The sequence below is a fragment of the Suncus etruscus genome, chromosome 4 (genome assembly GCF_024139225.1).
Source record: "Suncus etruscus isolate mSunEtr1 chromosome 4, mSunEtr1.pri.cur, whole genome shotgun sequence".
In the NCBI taxonomy this organism is placed as follows: Eukaryota; Metazoa; Chordata; class Mammalia; order Eulipotyphla; family Soricidae; genus Suncus; species Suncus etruscus.
Genome location: NC_064851.1, coordinates 151,039,701 through 151,056,050, shown reverse-complemented (window position 1 = coordinate 151,056,050; position 16,350 = coordinate 151,039,701). Strand labels below are relative to the sequence as shown.

Here is a 16,350-nt window from a genome sequence, read left to right as displayed (position 1 = left end):
CTTGGATTGTGTAGAATTTAACTGATTATAGTAGAATTCAGAGTAGTGATTTTATTGTTCAGGTGGAGAGAGGTAAGAAGTTAAAGGATACAGACTAAAAATAAGAGTAGAAAAGCCTTAGTTAAAGCTGATAGTAGCACTGGATTATAAATTCTTTAGGGATAACCAGAGGGATGAAGACAGAATCTTAGATTTTAGGATTTACCACTGTTTAATGATAAAGGAGAAGACATTAAAAAAGAAATGTTAAGTATAGAGAAATGAAGAGTTTGGGTGTAGGAGAGACAGATTTTATTAGTTATTGCTCTTTTCTGGTTTGATTTCCAGCACCACAGATGGTGTCTTAAGCACCACAGGATGTAAACCCCAAACCAAACCAAGCAAAAAAGGCTTAGGGAAAAAAACAAAGTTATCTATAGTCAAAACTACAATTTTGAAATTGAATTCTAAAGTTTCCTTAAATTGTGATAAAATATACATAAAAATTGCTATCATAATTCGTAATATAGTTTGGTGGCCTTAAAAACAATTTACACAACTTAAGTACAACTTATTTGTATTGTGTACAACAATCACTACTTTATCTTGCAGAATTAAAACTCTGACCTCATTAAACACAAACACTAGGCCAGAGAGGTGGCGCTAGAGGTAAGGTGCCTGCCTTATAAGCACTAGCCAAGAAAGGACCGTGGTTCGATCCCCCGGTGTCCCATATGGTCCCCCCAAGCCAGAGGCAATTTCTGAGCGCTTAGCCAGGAGTAACCCCTGAGCATCAAATGGGTGTGGCCCAAAAAGCCAAAAAATCACAAACACTCATCTTTCCTCTGTAATCCCTAGCTGTCACCATTTTATTTATTAATGAATTAAATTATTTGAATAGTGGAGTCCTGTACTATTTGTTCTTTTGTGTCTGATGTATTTTATTTAGGATATCTGCAAGGCTCATACATTTAATGGAAGCTAAGTTTGTCCAAACTTTCTTGTCTGTAAATTGCTAGTCATAAAAGTTTTATTATATAAAATAGAAGATTTATTTTAATTTTTTTATTGTGGCCAAAGTAAACTACAAATATTTCACAGCAATATTTAAGGTACATAGTGACAATAAATCCAGGGCATTCCCACCACCAGTGATGTCCTCCCTCCACCCCAACTATTTTTTTTATTATTTATTTAAAAAATAAAATTAAAAAATAGAAGATTTAGAGAATTTTTTTTGGTTGCTGTTGCTTAGTGCTAGTGTATTTAGTGTCTGCCCATTTCAGATTAAAACGCCCAATTGGATTATTTAAATAACCCAAAGGAGGAGTGATGTGTTATTTATTTTTGTATTATAAGTTTTAAAAGATTTGTGCTCTTTTTTTAAGTGCTTTGTAAAGATTCAGACTTATTTAAAGAGTATTTTTGCTTACATTTAAAAACAAAATGGTCTAACAAAGGTGACCTTTTTTAAATTCATAATTGACGATTTGATTTTGGCAAGGATTGGGTTAACAAGAGACTTAGACACAGCTGTGGCTTCCTCACTGTACAGAGCCTTTGTTAACCTTTAAGTCTTAGTTAACTGGAAACATACTGACTCATGAGACTTTCATGGGGGAATTGGAGGGCGGTGGAGGAGAGAGGTGGATGAACTCATGTACCAGCCTATTTCACAGTGCAAAAAGGTGAGGGTTGGTGAAGGCAGTGGGGAAATGCTACTGTGAGTCTATTGTTAAAGACTCTCTTAAGTTTTAGTGATGTGTAAACAATTATACTGGAATTGGATATCCACTTTCACATCGGGCATCCACTTGGAAGAGCAACAGGCAGCTGATGAGAAAACTCGCAAACAATATGCAGTGCCACAGCAGGTTCTTGTTTTCAACTTTTGCTTCCTTATTTGATCTTGGGATGTTAGATTTGGTTTTTAAGATTTTGTTCTTTGTAATTTCTATACTGTTAAATATTTACTTTGAACTTTGAATATAGGTTAAAGTATGATATGAACTGGAGTAGATTCTGAAATACAGTTAGAATGTTTTTAAAATGTTTTTTTTTTTTTTTTACAAAGCTTGATTAGGGGAAAGACTAATAACCTTAACTGTGTCTTGTATAGTCCTTTTGATTTTTACATTTGGACTCGATATCATAGCATAATTTGTTTAACTAATAGATGTTTGTCTTTTGTTTTGTGGTATCTAAGGAATAGATATATTCCTTCCCCTGGCTACATTCCAGAATGAAACCTGAGATAAATCCCTTGGCCTTTTATACAAGGGAACTGTTGAAAGACCAGGAAGAATTTTCATTGAGTGTGGTCTTAAAAATGAATTAATATGAAAATAATAAAAATTGTTGAGGTACGGGGCCAGAGAGATAGCATGGGGGTAGGGTGTTTGCCTTGCATGCAGAAGGTCAGTGGTTAGAATCCCGGCATCCCATTGGTCCCCTGTGCCTGCCAGGAGCGATTTCTGAGCATAGAGCCAGGAGTAACCCCTGAGCGCTGCTGGTGTGACCCAAAAATGAAAACAAACAAAAAAATGTTGAGGTAGAAGCTTGATTCTATCAGAGATTTTTAATAATCTTCCAGTGTTTTTTTTTTTTTTTTTTTCTTTTTCTTTTTTTGGTCTTTGGGCCACACCTGGCAGTGCTCAGGGGTTATTCCTGGCTCTCTGCTCAGAAATCACTCCTGGCAGGCACGGGGGACAATATGGGATGCCAGGTCTCGAACCACCATTGGTCCTGAGTCGGCCGCTTGCAAGGCAAATGCCCTACAGCTGTGCTATCTCTCCGGTCCCATTAATTTCCCAGTGGTTTTTTGTTTTTGTTTTTTTTTTGGGGACGCTCAGGGGTTACTCCTGGCTATGCGCTCAGAAATCGCCCCTGGCTTGGGGGGGGGACCATATGGGACGCTGGGGATGCTTGCAAGGCACACACCTTACCTCTAGCGCCACCTTCCCGGCCCCTTCCCAGTGGTTTTAAAGCATAATGTTGAAAGATAATTTTGATTATCTTTTGAATAAGTTTTATTAATGTTTCTTCTTGATGTAAGACTAAATTTTAGGGATCGGACAGATGGGAAGAGATTCAAGTCACAGCACCACAATTAAAAAATTGGGAAAGGCTTTAAAATGTTTAATATTTAGAGTATTCATAAACATATAAACATGAATACAATATATGTGCATGTTTGTATGAATCTATTACTGCGTTGATTACAGGACAAATTAAATGGCCCCTAAATTTAAGGTCTCACAATATGATCTTTGTGCTTATTAGTGAGGACTTCTGAAAGCAACTTTTTTGTTTGGTTTTATTTTACTGGGTTTGTTTGTGGCAATGTTCAGGGTTATTCCTGGCTTTGCATTCAGGAATTACTCCTGCCCGTGCTCAGGGATGCCTGGAATCAAATCTAGGTTAGCTCTGTACAAGGTAAGAATCTTAGGCACTGTACTGTCACTAAGCACCTTTTTTTTTTTTTTTTTTAAGTTCCTATTTTTGCTGGATTGGAGACTACTTGAAAATTATTTTCATTATAAACAGAAAGTCAGTAAAAGAGATAACTATACTTGTAACAGCATTTCCCCCTCTGGGCCAAATCTGTGGAGAACTGGGGAAGGGAATTCACCAGGGAATAGGGACAGTGTGAAATGAAGACTTCTTGGTACTTAATAATTAATATTTTTCTTAAATACCTACTTTCCAAAACCAGAAAAATATCTTTTATATGTACGTACATGTTTAGTAGGCTATTTCTGTTGTTGTTAGTCAAGCTTGGCAATTGTGTAGCACTTTACAAAAATTGTTCTTGCTCGTATAGTCTCATATGCTCTTAGTTCCTATTTAAAGTGTAAGGCATTAAGTAAGTTTCATACCTACAGTATTGGGTATGAAAAATGAAGTATCAGCTGTATTTGGGTGGTAGTTGTTATTTGACCACACCCGGTTGCACTCTGGGTTACTCCTGGCTCTTCACTCAGAAATCGCCCCTTCTGGCAGGTTAGGGGAATCATGGGACACCAGGGACCAAACCTGGATTGGCCATGTGCAAGGCAAATATCCTGCTATTGCTTCATCCCAGCTTTTTACTTGGTTTTAAGAAATTTAGTGTTCCTATTCTATTAAAAAATAATGTTAAATTATTCTTAACCATGTTTTTTTCTGTGAAATTCTGGAATAATAAAGTTCAGATTTTTGTTTTGTTATATTAGTATATATAAGCTTTTGTAATGTAATTTTTGACTTTACAGAAAGTTGGAGTGACTGGTCCCCCTGATCCACAAGTCCGCTGTCCCTCTGTTATTGAATTTGGGAAGTATGAAATTCATACATGGTACTCTTCCCCCTATCCTCAAGAATACTCAAGGTATGTTTTGACAAGCCTTTTATTCTCCGTGTTTGGACTCAAAATTAGAAGAAATTTTAGAGATTTTTTTAAGTTCATTTTACATCTTTACATTTAAGGAAACTGGTAGCTTTTAATATAGTTATAGTAGTAGGACTTAATTCTATTTGCTTTCGATTTTTCTTTATGTAGCTTTCCAAAAGTTTTTTTTAAGGGTGTGGCAAGGGGTTGTGCTGCAGCGTAGATACTGGGCAGTGCTCAGGGATTACTCCTGGTTCTGCATCAGGAATCACTCCTGGAGATGCTCAGGAGACCATAGGGGATGCAAGGCATGTACCTACCTGCTTTACTAACTTTTCAACCCTCTCCAAATCTTTTGTTTGAAGTTGGAAACCTGATACATGATCTGAATGAAAGTGGATATTTTCCCTTAAATGTTCCTCATATTGTTCCTTTCCCTATGTTGGATCATATGATGATCTGTCTAAATGACAGAAATGGCTGGAAGGCTATGGTTCCAAAGCCAATTTTACTATTAAGCAGGATCTCCAGAACCAGATCTTTTTAAAATTGAAGGTATTTATACTTGAGATGAAGCAAATTATCTGGACAAGAGGTATGCTTACATATATATAGCAAAATACAATCAGTTACTCTTGGTGGCAACCTAACAAAACTAGAGTGAATTGTGGAGAGATAACTTGTGTCCATAGAAACAGTTGCATGGTTGGAGCCAAATCTCAAACAAACCTTTATCACAAGGCAGTTGGTCACAGAATCTGTGTGATGCCCCTCAAGGATTTAAAACTTACTGAAAAGTAGATAAATAAAACATAGTTGTTTTTTTTTCCTTCAAATGTTCCTCACCTTAGGGGCTGGATCAGTAATATAGCGGGTGATGCTCTTTGCTTTGCCTGAATCAGGTTCAATACCCATATGAACACATATGACTCTTGAGTACATCGAGGAGTAGATTCTGAGTGCAGAACCAGGAGTAATGCCTGAGCAATGTTGGATATGGTCCCCCCCAAAAAATAAATAAAAGAAACAAAATATTTAAATTGCTTAGAAAATAGTAAGTGCATATACCTCTTGCATTGTTTTTCATTAGGATTAAAAGGGAAAAAGTTGAAGTAAAGTAAGATTTTGTTAAAAGGAAAAAATATAACAGCAATTTCTCATTTGAAGCAAGTCAATCACTTGATGCTTTCTTAAATATGTAAAGTACTTGTGCCTTAGATTCCATTTTGTAGATAATAGACTTTTTACCTACCTAGTCACATTGGTTCTTCAAATCAATAGCAAAAAGTTATTTTAATGCTAAGTGGTTTTATAATATGTACAAGGGCTTTACCAGGAGTATTTTGTTAGTTTTTGTTTTGGTCTACATATGACTAGAATACTTTTTCTTTTCCCAGTTCTCAGCTCCTACTCCTTGTTTTAATTTTAATGTCAATTATTTGTCTCAGTATTTTATTTTGAAATCACTTTTGTATTAATGATATAATTTCAGATTGTTTGGTTTTTCTGATACTATGGAAAATAGTATTGCATATTAGACATTCAGAAACAGCATAATCACAGCAGTTCTTTGAGAACTTTGAATTCCTAAATGACATTAACAAAGATAAGAAAGAAGATTGTATGGAAAAGTAACGCACGATTTGAATCCTGAAGGGAGAAAGAAAAGATAGTAAATTCTTTTTCTTACTTTCTTATTTTTCATTTTCTTACTTTCCTTCTTTCTTCCTCTCTCTCCCTCTTCCATCCTCCCCAACCTTCCTCCTTTCCTTCCTCAGTACAATCATGACCACAGTTTCTATATGCTAAAAGTCAGACAGTAGGGACTAGAGTGATAGTACAGCAGGTAGGGTATTTGGTTGCATGCACTGATCCAAGTTCGAGTCCCTGCACCCCATGTGATCCAAATCCCTGCCAGGGGTAAACTTGAGCACATAACTAGGAGTAATTCCTGAGTGCTGCCAGGTGTAAATCCTTCCCACCCACCCCTCCCTGCAAAAAGAAAGTCAAACAGCATTCAGTCTTGCCTATCTTAGGTATTTATGCTGTGCATTTTTATTATGTCATGTTTGATTTATCATTATTACTTTGGAATTTACAGAGATATGGAGCAGGGGTGGGAATGTTAACACCAGTGTATTAAAAGTCTTCAGATATTTTCCCATTGCTTTTTTTGTGGGGAGATGGCTTGCTTTTGGGCCACATCTTGATTGTTGTAGGGCTTATATTCTCCTGGCTCTATGCTTAGGAATCAGTCCTACTGGAGGTTAGGACTTGTGGTGTGAGGCATTGAGCCCCCATCAGCTGAAGAAAGGCAAATGCTTTACCTAGTGTACTATAGCCCTACCCATTACCTTTGATACTTATTTACGTGAGGAAGAATACAATAATATTTTGGATTGTAATTTTTTCATGCATTTTTTTGTTGTTTAGTCTTCCAAGTATTAGTCAGAAGTCTTGAGGCCTACCAGTTTTTCCTAGCCAAAGTCAGCACAAAGCCCAAGAAGGAGATACTGTTTGGATCCTGTGCTGGGAATATCTGGGCTACCCCAGCAATGCTGGGTGCCTCCAGAGCACAAATATCCTGTGATTCTTGGAATCATACAGTGCCAGGAATTGATCTATGTCAGATGCATGCTAGGCATATGCTCTAACCACTGTATAATCTCCCATTTCTCATGCAATATTAATATGCTTGGGAGATGCACATATATTTCTCATGCAATATAATGATAATAGTGTCAGATCTCAGATTACCAAAGTATACCTGTTCTTGACACAGTTGAGGATGTAGGAAAATATTGTGCTATTGATATGTGATGATGTATGGAGTTTATAATACAAGAGCCCTGTGACTTTCTGAATTCAGACTAGTATAGGGATAAAAAATTCTGGTTTTTAATTTTTGTTCCTTTATTACTTCACAAACTGATCTAATCATGTTACTTTATTGTTTAGCACTTTAAGAAAGGGACATTATAATGAAGAGGTCCTGTTAGTCTGGCTAAAAAAGCAAGACTTTGATTACATACAATTTAATAACAGGAAACATCTAAAAGCTATCTTGAACCACTGTTAAATAGTATAACTTTGGGATTTAATATGATATTTAACTAGAGGAAATCAAGAATTTAGGAGTGAAGGGAAGAACATAGTATATGTCTTAAATTGGAAAATCTACTTAGTATTATAATTTTATATTTTTAAAAAGTATAACCTGCTTTTACATTATTTACTCTATATCCATTTTACTCAGCAATATATATCTAGCACAGTAAGTATTCAGTAAATATTTATTCTCTAAAATTAATGAGTGGCGAATATAAGAAAGAATAAATACGGATTGACAAAATCTTTGCTTATTTGTGTGTTCTGAAGACAATATTTTCTACTAATGGTGATTATAAAGGAGGAGAGAATAGGAGGCTTTTATGTTTGTCAAACAGGAACTTTTAAAAGTTCAGGAACAGGACGTCTTCAGCTAATAAGAAGAACACTGATGTGGAAGTCTTTATTTTTTTTCTCCTTCGTTTGGATCTTTTACTCAAATTTGTTTAATTTTATTAATCATTCATTTGATTAATGGAGATATTGATGCATTTTTATGTTTATATGAGTAAATAAAAATGATGTGAAGGTTTCAAATCTTATACAATATGATTTTAATTTAATATTTCAATAATTTAATAACATCTGTCTTTTTAAAAATAATTTATAGGTTGCCTAAATTGTATCTTTGTGAATTCTGCCTAAAATATATGAAAAGTAGAACTATTCTACAGCAGCACATGAAGAAATGTGGTTGGTTCCATCCTCCTGCCAATGAGATTTACAGAAAAAACAATATTTCTGTTTTTGAGGTAAGGTAGAAGATGTTTGGTAGATTTGTTTATAACCATTTCAAGTGCAGTGCTACCAATAAAGTAGCTTATTGTGCAACTTGATTTCTTGAAAAAATGTTTTACTATTTTTTTTCTCACTGTTAAGTCAGGCAATTAAACTTCTAAGAGAAGCAAATTAAATAAATCTAAATGAAACCAAGTTTACAAACTTGATAACAGATTAACTTCTGTATTTCATTAGGTCAAAGATAGTGATTGTATTTTATTTTATCACCAAGAAAAACAAGTTATTGCTAATTACAATTCATAATGATTTATTATAAACTACCAACTGATTTTATATGTTTACATGTATTAAATTGAGAATATATGAAATGTTAACATGAAAAGAAATAATTCTGTTGCTCAGTTTAAAAGGAATGGTTTTATAGGTTTTATTTAATAATGTGATAAACTTAGTGTTTTTACCTGATTTCATTATGATAAAACCTGTTCTGTTTATGATTTTGTATTGTTATTAGTGGTTTTTAATTTCATGCTTCTCAATTCTTTTGCTTAATTGCTAAGTATTGAATGGGTTCTTGCTCAGATCTGTCAGTTTTATTGGTTGCTACAATGGAAGACTTTTAGATTATCAATTTCTTACTTTCTTTGTCTTTTCTTAGATTTTTGTTTTAGGTGAGGAATAGAGAGTAAGAGAGGGCAGCATGTGGTATTTGGCATAAGCTTCTCAACTTATGCATATGTTCTATTAAAATAATAATATTAAATTACTTAAAATGTTGAGGAAGTTTCAGTTTTGAAATATAACGATTTGGGGTTTAACATGGGTATCCATTGGCATTTTCCTAAAAGCAAGCTTTTGCAACTCTTAAAAATGTAGTGATAACAGGACATATCCTCCAATGCATAATGCTCATCATAATTCTCATTAGCCACTGGAATCCCAAGAAAACCTAATTTGCCAGGTTGGTATCTAGGTAGTCTGTGACTCCCCCCTGGATTTAGGTGTATCTACCTGAGACTCGCACATTCTTGGGAGGGGTCTTGGGAAGGTTATATAAGGCCTTTGACCCAGGGAATTAAGGTCTTTTGGCCTTTTGGTCTTTTGCCAGGATGGAGGTTGGAGGTGACATGGATGAAAGAAGTAAGATGCAGGGCTAGCTAAGAATGGCATGCATAAATGGTTAGCAGCCACATCTGTTGGCTAGGGCTCAATAAAGATGCTATCTCTCTGGAAGCCTGCCTGTGAGTGAGTTCTATACCTGTGGTTTTTCTGGAGTCTCGTGGCCGGCAGGGGCCTAAGAACAAAGGCCCATCTCTACCATCCAAGGCCATCATAAGGGCTGTAAATCTATAGTAGTCTAGTTGGTGCATGTAAGAATTGTTAATACTATTATAAGTAGATTTACATGGATATAAGTCTGATCCTGACATTTAAACTACATTGTTTCTGAATGCTGGCATATTCTGGAGTATATTTACAACTTGCTTTACAAATGTATTTTAGACCATTTTTATCTTTTCTATTTCTTTTCTTTCTAGCAGTATTTAGGGACTATATTCAGCACTGTGATGTGGTCAACCCTGGCATTGCCAAGTACCTGGGCCTCCTGCATTTATTTTATTTTATTTTATTTTATTTTATTTTATTTTATTTTATTTTATTTTATTTTATTTTATTTTTTGGTTTTTGGGTCACACCCGGCAGGGCTCAGGGGACCACATGGGATGCCAGGATTTGAACCACTGTCCTTCTGCATGCAAGGCAAAAATGCCTTACCTCCATGCTATCTCTCTGACCACACCTCCTGCATTTAAAGTATGCACTCAGGCCCTTTTAGCAGTCTTCCTGGTACATGAGTTTTCATATCTTTCATTGAATTTTTTAAATGAATAATCAGATCAGCTTCTCATTTGTAATTTTGCAGCCCTTCAAACTGTCTTGTTCCATGAATTTTCACTTAGATCTTTCATTTAGTTACTTTTGTTTTGTTTGGGGGCCATACCTGACTAACTCAGGGCTTACTCCTGGCTCTGCACTCAAGGACCACTCCTGGTAGGCTCATGGAGCCATATATGCTTCCCGAGATCAAACCTGGGTTGGCAGTCTGCAACACAAGTGCCCTGCCTACTGTACTTTCTCTAAGGCCCCAACTCAGTTTTATATTTATAAAGAAGAATAAGAACAACCTCCCATCTGTATAATTTCTGCACTCAAACGTGTTATAAAGTGGTGGCAGAGAGGCACTATGTTAGATAGGGATCTTTCCTCAGATGTGATCAATCCAAGTTCAATCCCTGGCACTATAAAGTTTCTCTAAGATCTGCAAGGAGAGCACAGAGCCAGTTATAAGCCCTTAATACAACAAGCCCTGAGTAGGTATGGCATATTCAAATAAAAATGTAGATGGAACTTTTGGGAAGGAAAGAAGTAGTTTGGGTCACATCCTGCAGTTCTCAGAGATCATTTCTGACAGTGCTAGGGATACCGTATGTAGAATAGGGTCAGCCATGGGCAAGGCAAAGACCTTAACCCCTGTACTATTTCTCTGGTCCAGAAAATGCTAATTTTTAAATGGTCATCACCTCCGTATCGACATAGTCACACTTTATTGAAGTATTACATTTTAAATATTTTGTTTGAAAGCACTAATCATCATGATTTTATCCTTACAAGAGTTATGTCTTAGAGTATATTTTGATTATCGGCGGCTTCTCTTTAGAGCTACCCAGTGGTGAATGTGACCTAAACACAATGTTGTAAGATTAGATATTCTACTGAACATTTTGTTATTTGTTTGTTTTGTTTTCTACTAGGTTGATGGGAATGTGAGTACCATTTATTGTCAGAACCTGTGTCTCTTGGCTAAGTTGTTCCTTGACCACAAAACACTCTATTACGATGTGGAGCCATTTCTTTTTTATGTACTAACACAGAATGATGTCAAGGGTTGCCACCTTGTTGGATACTTCTCTAAAGTAAGTATATCATCTTAACAATTGTTTGAATTCATATAGAACTCTGAAACAGTTTTGCAGGCTCTCACTAACAAAGTTCTCACTGGCATTCCTGAGGAGGCATTAAAGTGTACAACAAATACTAAGTTTCATCAGCTTTTTGGAATGAAAAATAGAACATTGCAGATATGTACCAAGAGTGAAAGGTACCTAGTACCTAGGAGAGGCTCTGCTCTCCTAGGAAAATGAATGGCTTATTATACTCCAGAGGAAACATTTTTAAATGACTTCTGTTCCCCTGGTGATTATTGATAGAACCTGTGAAATAAACAGCCGTTACCTCACTCAAATTTTCTGTTTAAATCTTCTCCTTTCCTAACTTGAAAGTTAGGTTATAGAAATTAAAAAAAAAAGAAAGAAGCATTTTTTAAAGGTTATCTTCTTATTTTCTTTATTCTTTATTTTTATGGAGAAAAGTTTTTTTTTCTAGGCAAATTATTTAAGATATGTACTTTATTCAAATGAATTCACAATAAAATTTAATTATGTAATTTATCTGTGGAACTTGCTAGAATCCTAAGAATTGCAAAGATAATTTTCATAAGTATCTTATAAGTATGATACTTTCATTTTAATAAAATAACTTATTTTACCAAGTATATTAAATGTATTACACTAACATTTTGAGACTTGTAGTTTGGTACAATGCGTCGGGGAGGTGGAATTCTGCCCTATGTACATCAGAGCAGAAAATAAAAGAAACTTCAAATTAATTGCTGAGTCTTCCCCAATCTCTACTCTCATACTGACTTACATTTTGTAATTTTTTTCACATAGACTGGGACTCAGATGCCTTTGCTCCTTGACATGCTGTTTGCCAGTTGCAGAATATGTCAGATGGCCTCATCTTGTTTTATTTTTTCCCCTAGTACTGATTTCTTTGTGAGCAATTGCAGCAACTTAACATTGTCTTTCTCCTCCCAGTGGGTATTTATTTCTTGATGTGCATTGTATTCCCAAAAGGGCCAGAGTACTAGTTTCAACTGTTTTTGCTAGCCTTTGTTTCTTAAAAATGAGCATTGCTGTTTAGTCTTAGTTGTTGGTATTTTAAAATTTGACTTCCATTTCCATTTTCTTTGCCAGGAAAAACACTGCCAGCAGAAATACAATGTTTCCTGTATAATGATACTTCCCCAGTACCAGCGTAAGGGCTATGGCCGGTTTCTCATCGATTTCAGTAAGGGTTATAATAGCATCATTTCTAATCTCTTTCTCTGGACCTTCTGTAGATTTTTTAATGTTTTCCCAGTGACACATGCTTGTATTTTTGTCATGTCACATGGCACTGAAAAACACAACAGCCTTTCATCTTTTGACTGGATGTAAAATATTAAATAGCTAATATTAAACAACAGTGTGATACATAGCAATTGCCTATAATTTTCCACTGTTACTTTGTAACAGAATTTAATTTATGTAGTAATCCTAATAATTTTAAGCACATTGAATAACTTAATAGAGAATTACACCACACATATTCTACTTTTGTCACCAATTATCTGAAAAGCAGTGCCTTATGACTCTTATTTATAATGTGCATAACTTATAACTACAAATTCATCTCAATTAAAAACATGCATTATGCTTTTAAAATATTAAGAGTAGAGGATATAGGTTGTAGGAACTAGTCCGAGTTAAAAATTTGAAAGTTAGGACAAAGATCTAGTATAGAGCAGAGAGCTCTGCAACTTTTAAGACATAAAGAGCCACTTAGATTCTTTTCTGAAGGAAGAAAAAACCTGGGAGTCACAACCAAAGGAAAAAAAAGCCTGGGAGCTGCAAAACCATCCTGACATTTAAAACAAATATAGCACTGCATATATTTTGTCTCTTATCTTTGCTATGTACAGGATTGTGAAGTTAGCTGTTGATCTGAAGAAAAAAAAAAAGAACCTTTTCACTTAACAATGTAAAATATATTTGTGCAAATTAATAGCCAATTAAAATATTTAAGTGATACTGCTCCTTGCCCCCCAAACCCCTCCCCCCCCATCAGCCCTGATGTCCGAGCCACTGCAAAGCTTCAAAAGAGCGCATGTGGCTCTGGAGCCACAGGTTGCCCACTCCTGGTATAGAGGTTAAGGCAAGCGGCTTGCTTGATGCCGAACCTAATTTGATACTCTGAAACTTCATGATTTTAACACTCCTTACTCAACACACTCCATATTTTGAGTGCCACCAGATATGGTCCAGGAAACCCACTCCCTTACATAATTATCATGCCTAACTTTTCAACAAAACAAAAGAGTTTATCACAAAAATAATTTGCCAGTTAGTAATAAAATAAGGTAATTCACGCGTTTAGCACATGTTTGGAATGTGAAAAGCTCTGAGTTCATACCACTAGGTAGGAACCAGTGTGACCCTAGCACTTGGGGTCATGCACCACTGACACATGCTGGGCCAATGCCCAGGTCCCCGTCACTGCTGAGTATGGTCTCTATATTAAGAACACAACAAAACTTGTTAGAACCCTTAATACTTTAAAGAAGTTGCTGTGGGCCAGATATAGTAGATAATGCACTTAGCCTTGCTTGCAGCTGACCCATTTGATCACTGGCACTGCGAGTGGTTTCTCAGCCAACCATATTGAACCCTTTTTAGTGTAGAGCCAGAGATGGGTGTGGCCCACAATTAAATAGGCAAAAATATTTGTTTTTAATTAACATTGAAAATCTTAGAAAATGAATTAAGTTTGCAGTAAATGTTATGTAATTTATAAAATAGCACTATTTGAGAAAATACTTTTTAGATATTGCTAAAAATATTTAAAGGAAGAGAGGCAGAAATAAAAGTCCAAACTAAGTTATTTTTTTTTAATATAAGCATTAAATACTTATATCACTCACTGTTAGAGTGATGGATCAACAAGACTGTTTTCTACTTAGTCTCAAACCATAGCCCTGACCATATTTTTAGAAATAGATGCTATTTGTTATTTTATATATTTTCTTGGTCTTCTAAGTAAAATATTTTCTTTAATACCAATATGTTGTTTTGAATTTAAACTAATTATGTTTTCCATTAAATAATGTTTTCCATTAAATAGCAAAGCAGAGGTCAAAGTATTTGTAATATTATAATACTTATTTTCATTTTGTTTACTTAATTTACTACAATTTGCCACATTACAAATTCTATTTATGAAAGATTCTTACTTTCTTTTAATGTGACATAAAATGGCATTTTTTATTGTTCAATTCCTAGGTAACTCTTGCCATCTAGTGGCCCAAAAAATAATGCAAGTACAATAGTCCTTCCCCCAGCACGTTTAGAAAAGCATTATTGCCTTAATCATAATAATACAGCCTTTTAATATGAAGTCCTGATTTCTAACAATTTTAACTATTTTAATAATGTAGTTTATAATAACTGCAAAGTTATATTAACCTGATGTTCAGAGATAAAAATTACATTTTAAAAAAATATTGTAATTTTGTTCTTAAAGGAATTTGCAAAATAGTTGGATTGGTTTTGGCAAAGAATATTGTTGTTATTATGCGTTAGCTTGCTTTCTTATCTCTGACATATTTGTAATTTGGGGGTTTCTTTAGGTTATTTGTTATCAAAACGTGAAGGCCAAGCAGGATCTCCAGAGAAACCATTATCTGATTTAGGTCGTCTTTCCTACATGGCGTATTGGAAAAGTGTAATACTGGAGTGCCTTTATCACCAAAATGATAAGCAAATCAGCATTAAAAAGTTAAGCAAGTTGACTGGAATCTGTCCTCAAGATATTACTTCTACACTCCATCACCTCCGTATGTTGGACTTTCGTAGTGACCAGTGAGTATTACATACCTTTGTACATGTTCCCAAGGTACATGTTTTTTAGTTAGACAACCAAGTTATTATTTTTTTAATATGGAGCACTTAACGAATTTGCATGTCATCCTTGAGCAAGGGCCATGCTAATCTCTGTATTGTTCCAATTTTAGTATATGTGCTGCCGAAACGAGCACAATACAACTTACTGATTATTGACGGATGTTATATGTGATCCTGAGACATCAACTTCTTTTCTAAGATATTTTATAGATAGTACTTATATATTTCTTTAACTTTTTCTGATCTTCTGCCTAATTAACTACTAAATTTTTAATTTTCTGTTACTGGCACCTTCTCTGCAATCTCCAAAGGAGCAATAATAGAAATAATGTTAAGTAAAATGTACCCATTTAATATATAATGCTATTATGTGAAATACTGGGTAAAGAAAAAGCAGTGTTCCACTATCCAGAGAAAGGTCAGAAGGAAAATAGTAATTTCAGCTGTATTGATGGGGGAATAGGAGAAGAGCAATGACTTAAAGATGAGAAAAACGAGATGATAAATAAAATAATTTTATTCATTGCTATCCTTCAGTGTGACTTTTGTCTGACTTCGTATTTCTTAAATACCTAATTTCTGTATTTTAACCATCCCTCACGGGCTATCTTTGAAGCACTTATTATCATCCTCCTGGGTTTCTGGATTTTATAGCTACATAGTCATTTCTGGGTACTCGTCATACATTGTTGATTGCTATAAACTTTTCTCTGGTTCCAGATTTGTGATTATCCGCCGGGAAAAACTTATCCAGGATCACATGGCAAAGCTCCAGCTGAATTTGCGACCTGTAGATGTAGATCCAGAATGTTTGCGCTGGACTCCTGTTATTGTTTGTAATTCTGTTGTCTCAGAGGAGGAGGAAGAGGAGGCTGAGGAGGGAGAAAATGAAGAGCCACAGTTTCAAGAAAGAGAGTTAGAGACTAATGTAAGGGCATGAATTTTTTGTTTTTGTTTTTTTAAGACAAACTGACACTTTTTATTAGTATTAGATACTTGGTTTTCATTATATAGTGATAACATACACCATCTAATTAAATTCACATTATCTTAGCTTATTTTAGTGATAGAAACTTCAGGAACACTTCTATTTATTTGTATATTTTGAACTTTGAATCATTAGGAGATCCAAATTTATTGTTCTTTTGGACTATTTCTCATCAGATCATCTAAATCAGTGGTCCTCAAACTATGGCCCGCGGGCCACATATTGTATTTGTATCTGTTTTGGTTCTTCATTGCAAAATAAGATATATGCAGTGTGCATAAGAATTTGTTCTTAAGTTTTGTTTTTACTATAGTCAGACCCTC

The 16,350-nt window shown here is 35.0% G+C and overlaps 1 protein-coding gene and 1 non-coding gene across 2 annotated transcripts in view; one reads left to right on the top strand and one right to left on the bottom strand.

Annotated features, from left to right (window-relative positions):
- KAT6A (lysine acetyltransferase 6A) overlaps positions 1-16,350 on the top strand; it is a 138,350-nt gene that overhangs the window by 102,817 nt on the left and 19,183 nt on the right. The window contains exons 9-14 of the mRNA XM_049771792.1: positions 4,233-4,348; positions 8,067-8,208; positions 11,011-11,172; positions 12,295-12,388; positions 14,766-14,997; positions 15,760-15,967. Of these exons, the coding sequence (XP_049627749.1) occupies positions 4,233-4,348; positions 8,067-8,208; positions 11,011-11,172; positions 12,295-12,388; positions 14,766-14,997; positions 15,760-15,967 (954 nt within the window). The remainder of the gene's footprint in view (positions 1-4,232; positions 4,349-8,066; positions 8,209-11,010; positions 11,173-12,294; positions 12,389-14,765; positions 14,998-15,759; positions 15,968-16,350) is intronic.
- LOC126007491 (U6 spliceosomal RNA) lies at positions 15,070-15,173 on the bottom strand. The gene has a single exon (XR_007495056.1). It is a non-coding gene; the product is annotated as a U6 spliceosomal RNA (small nuclear RNA).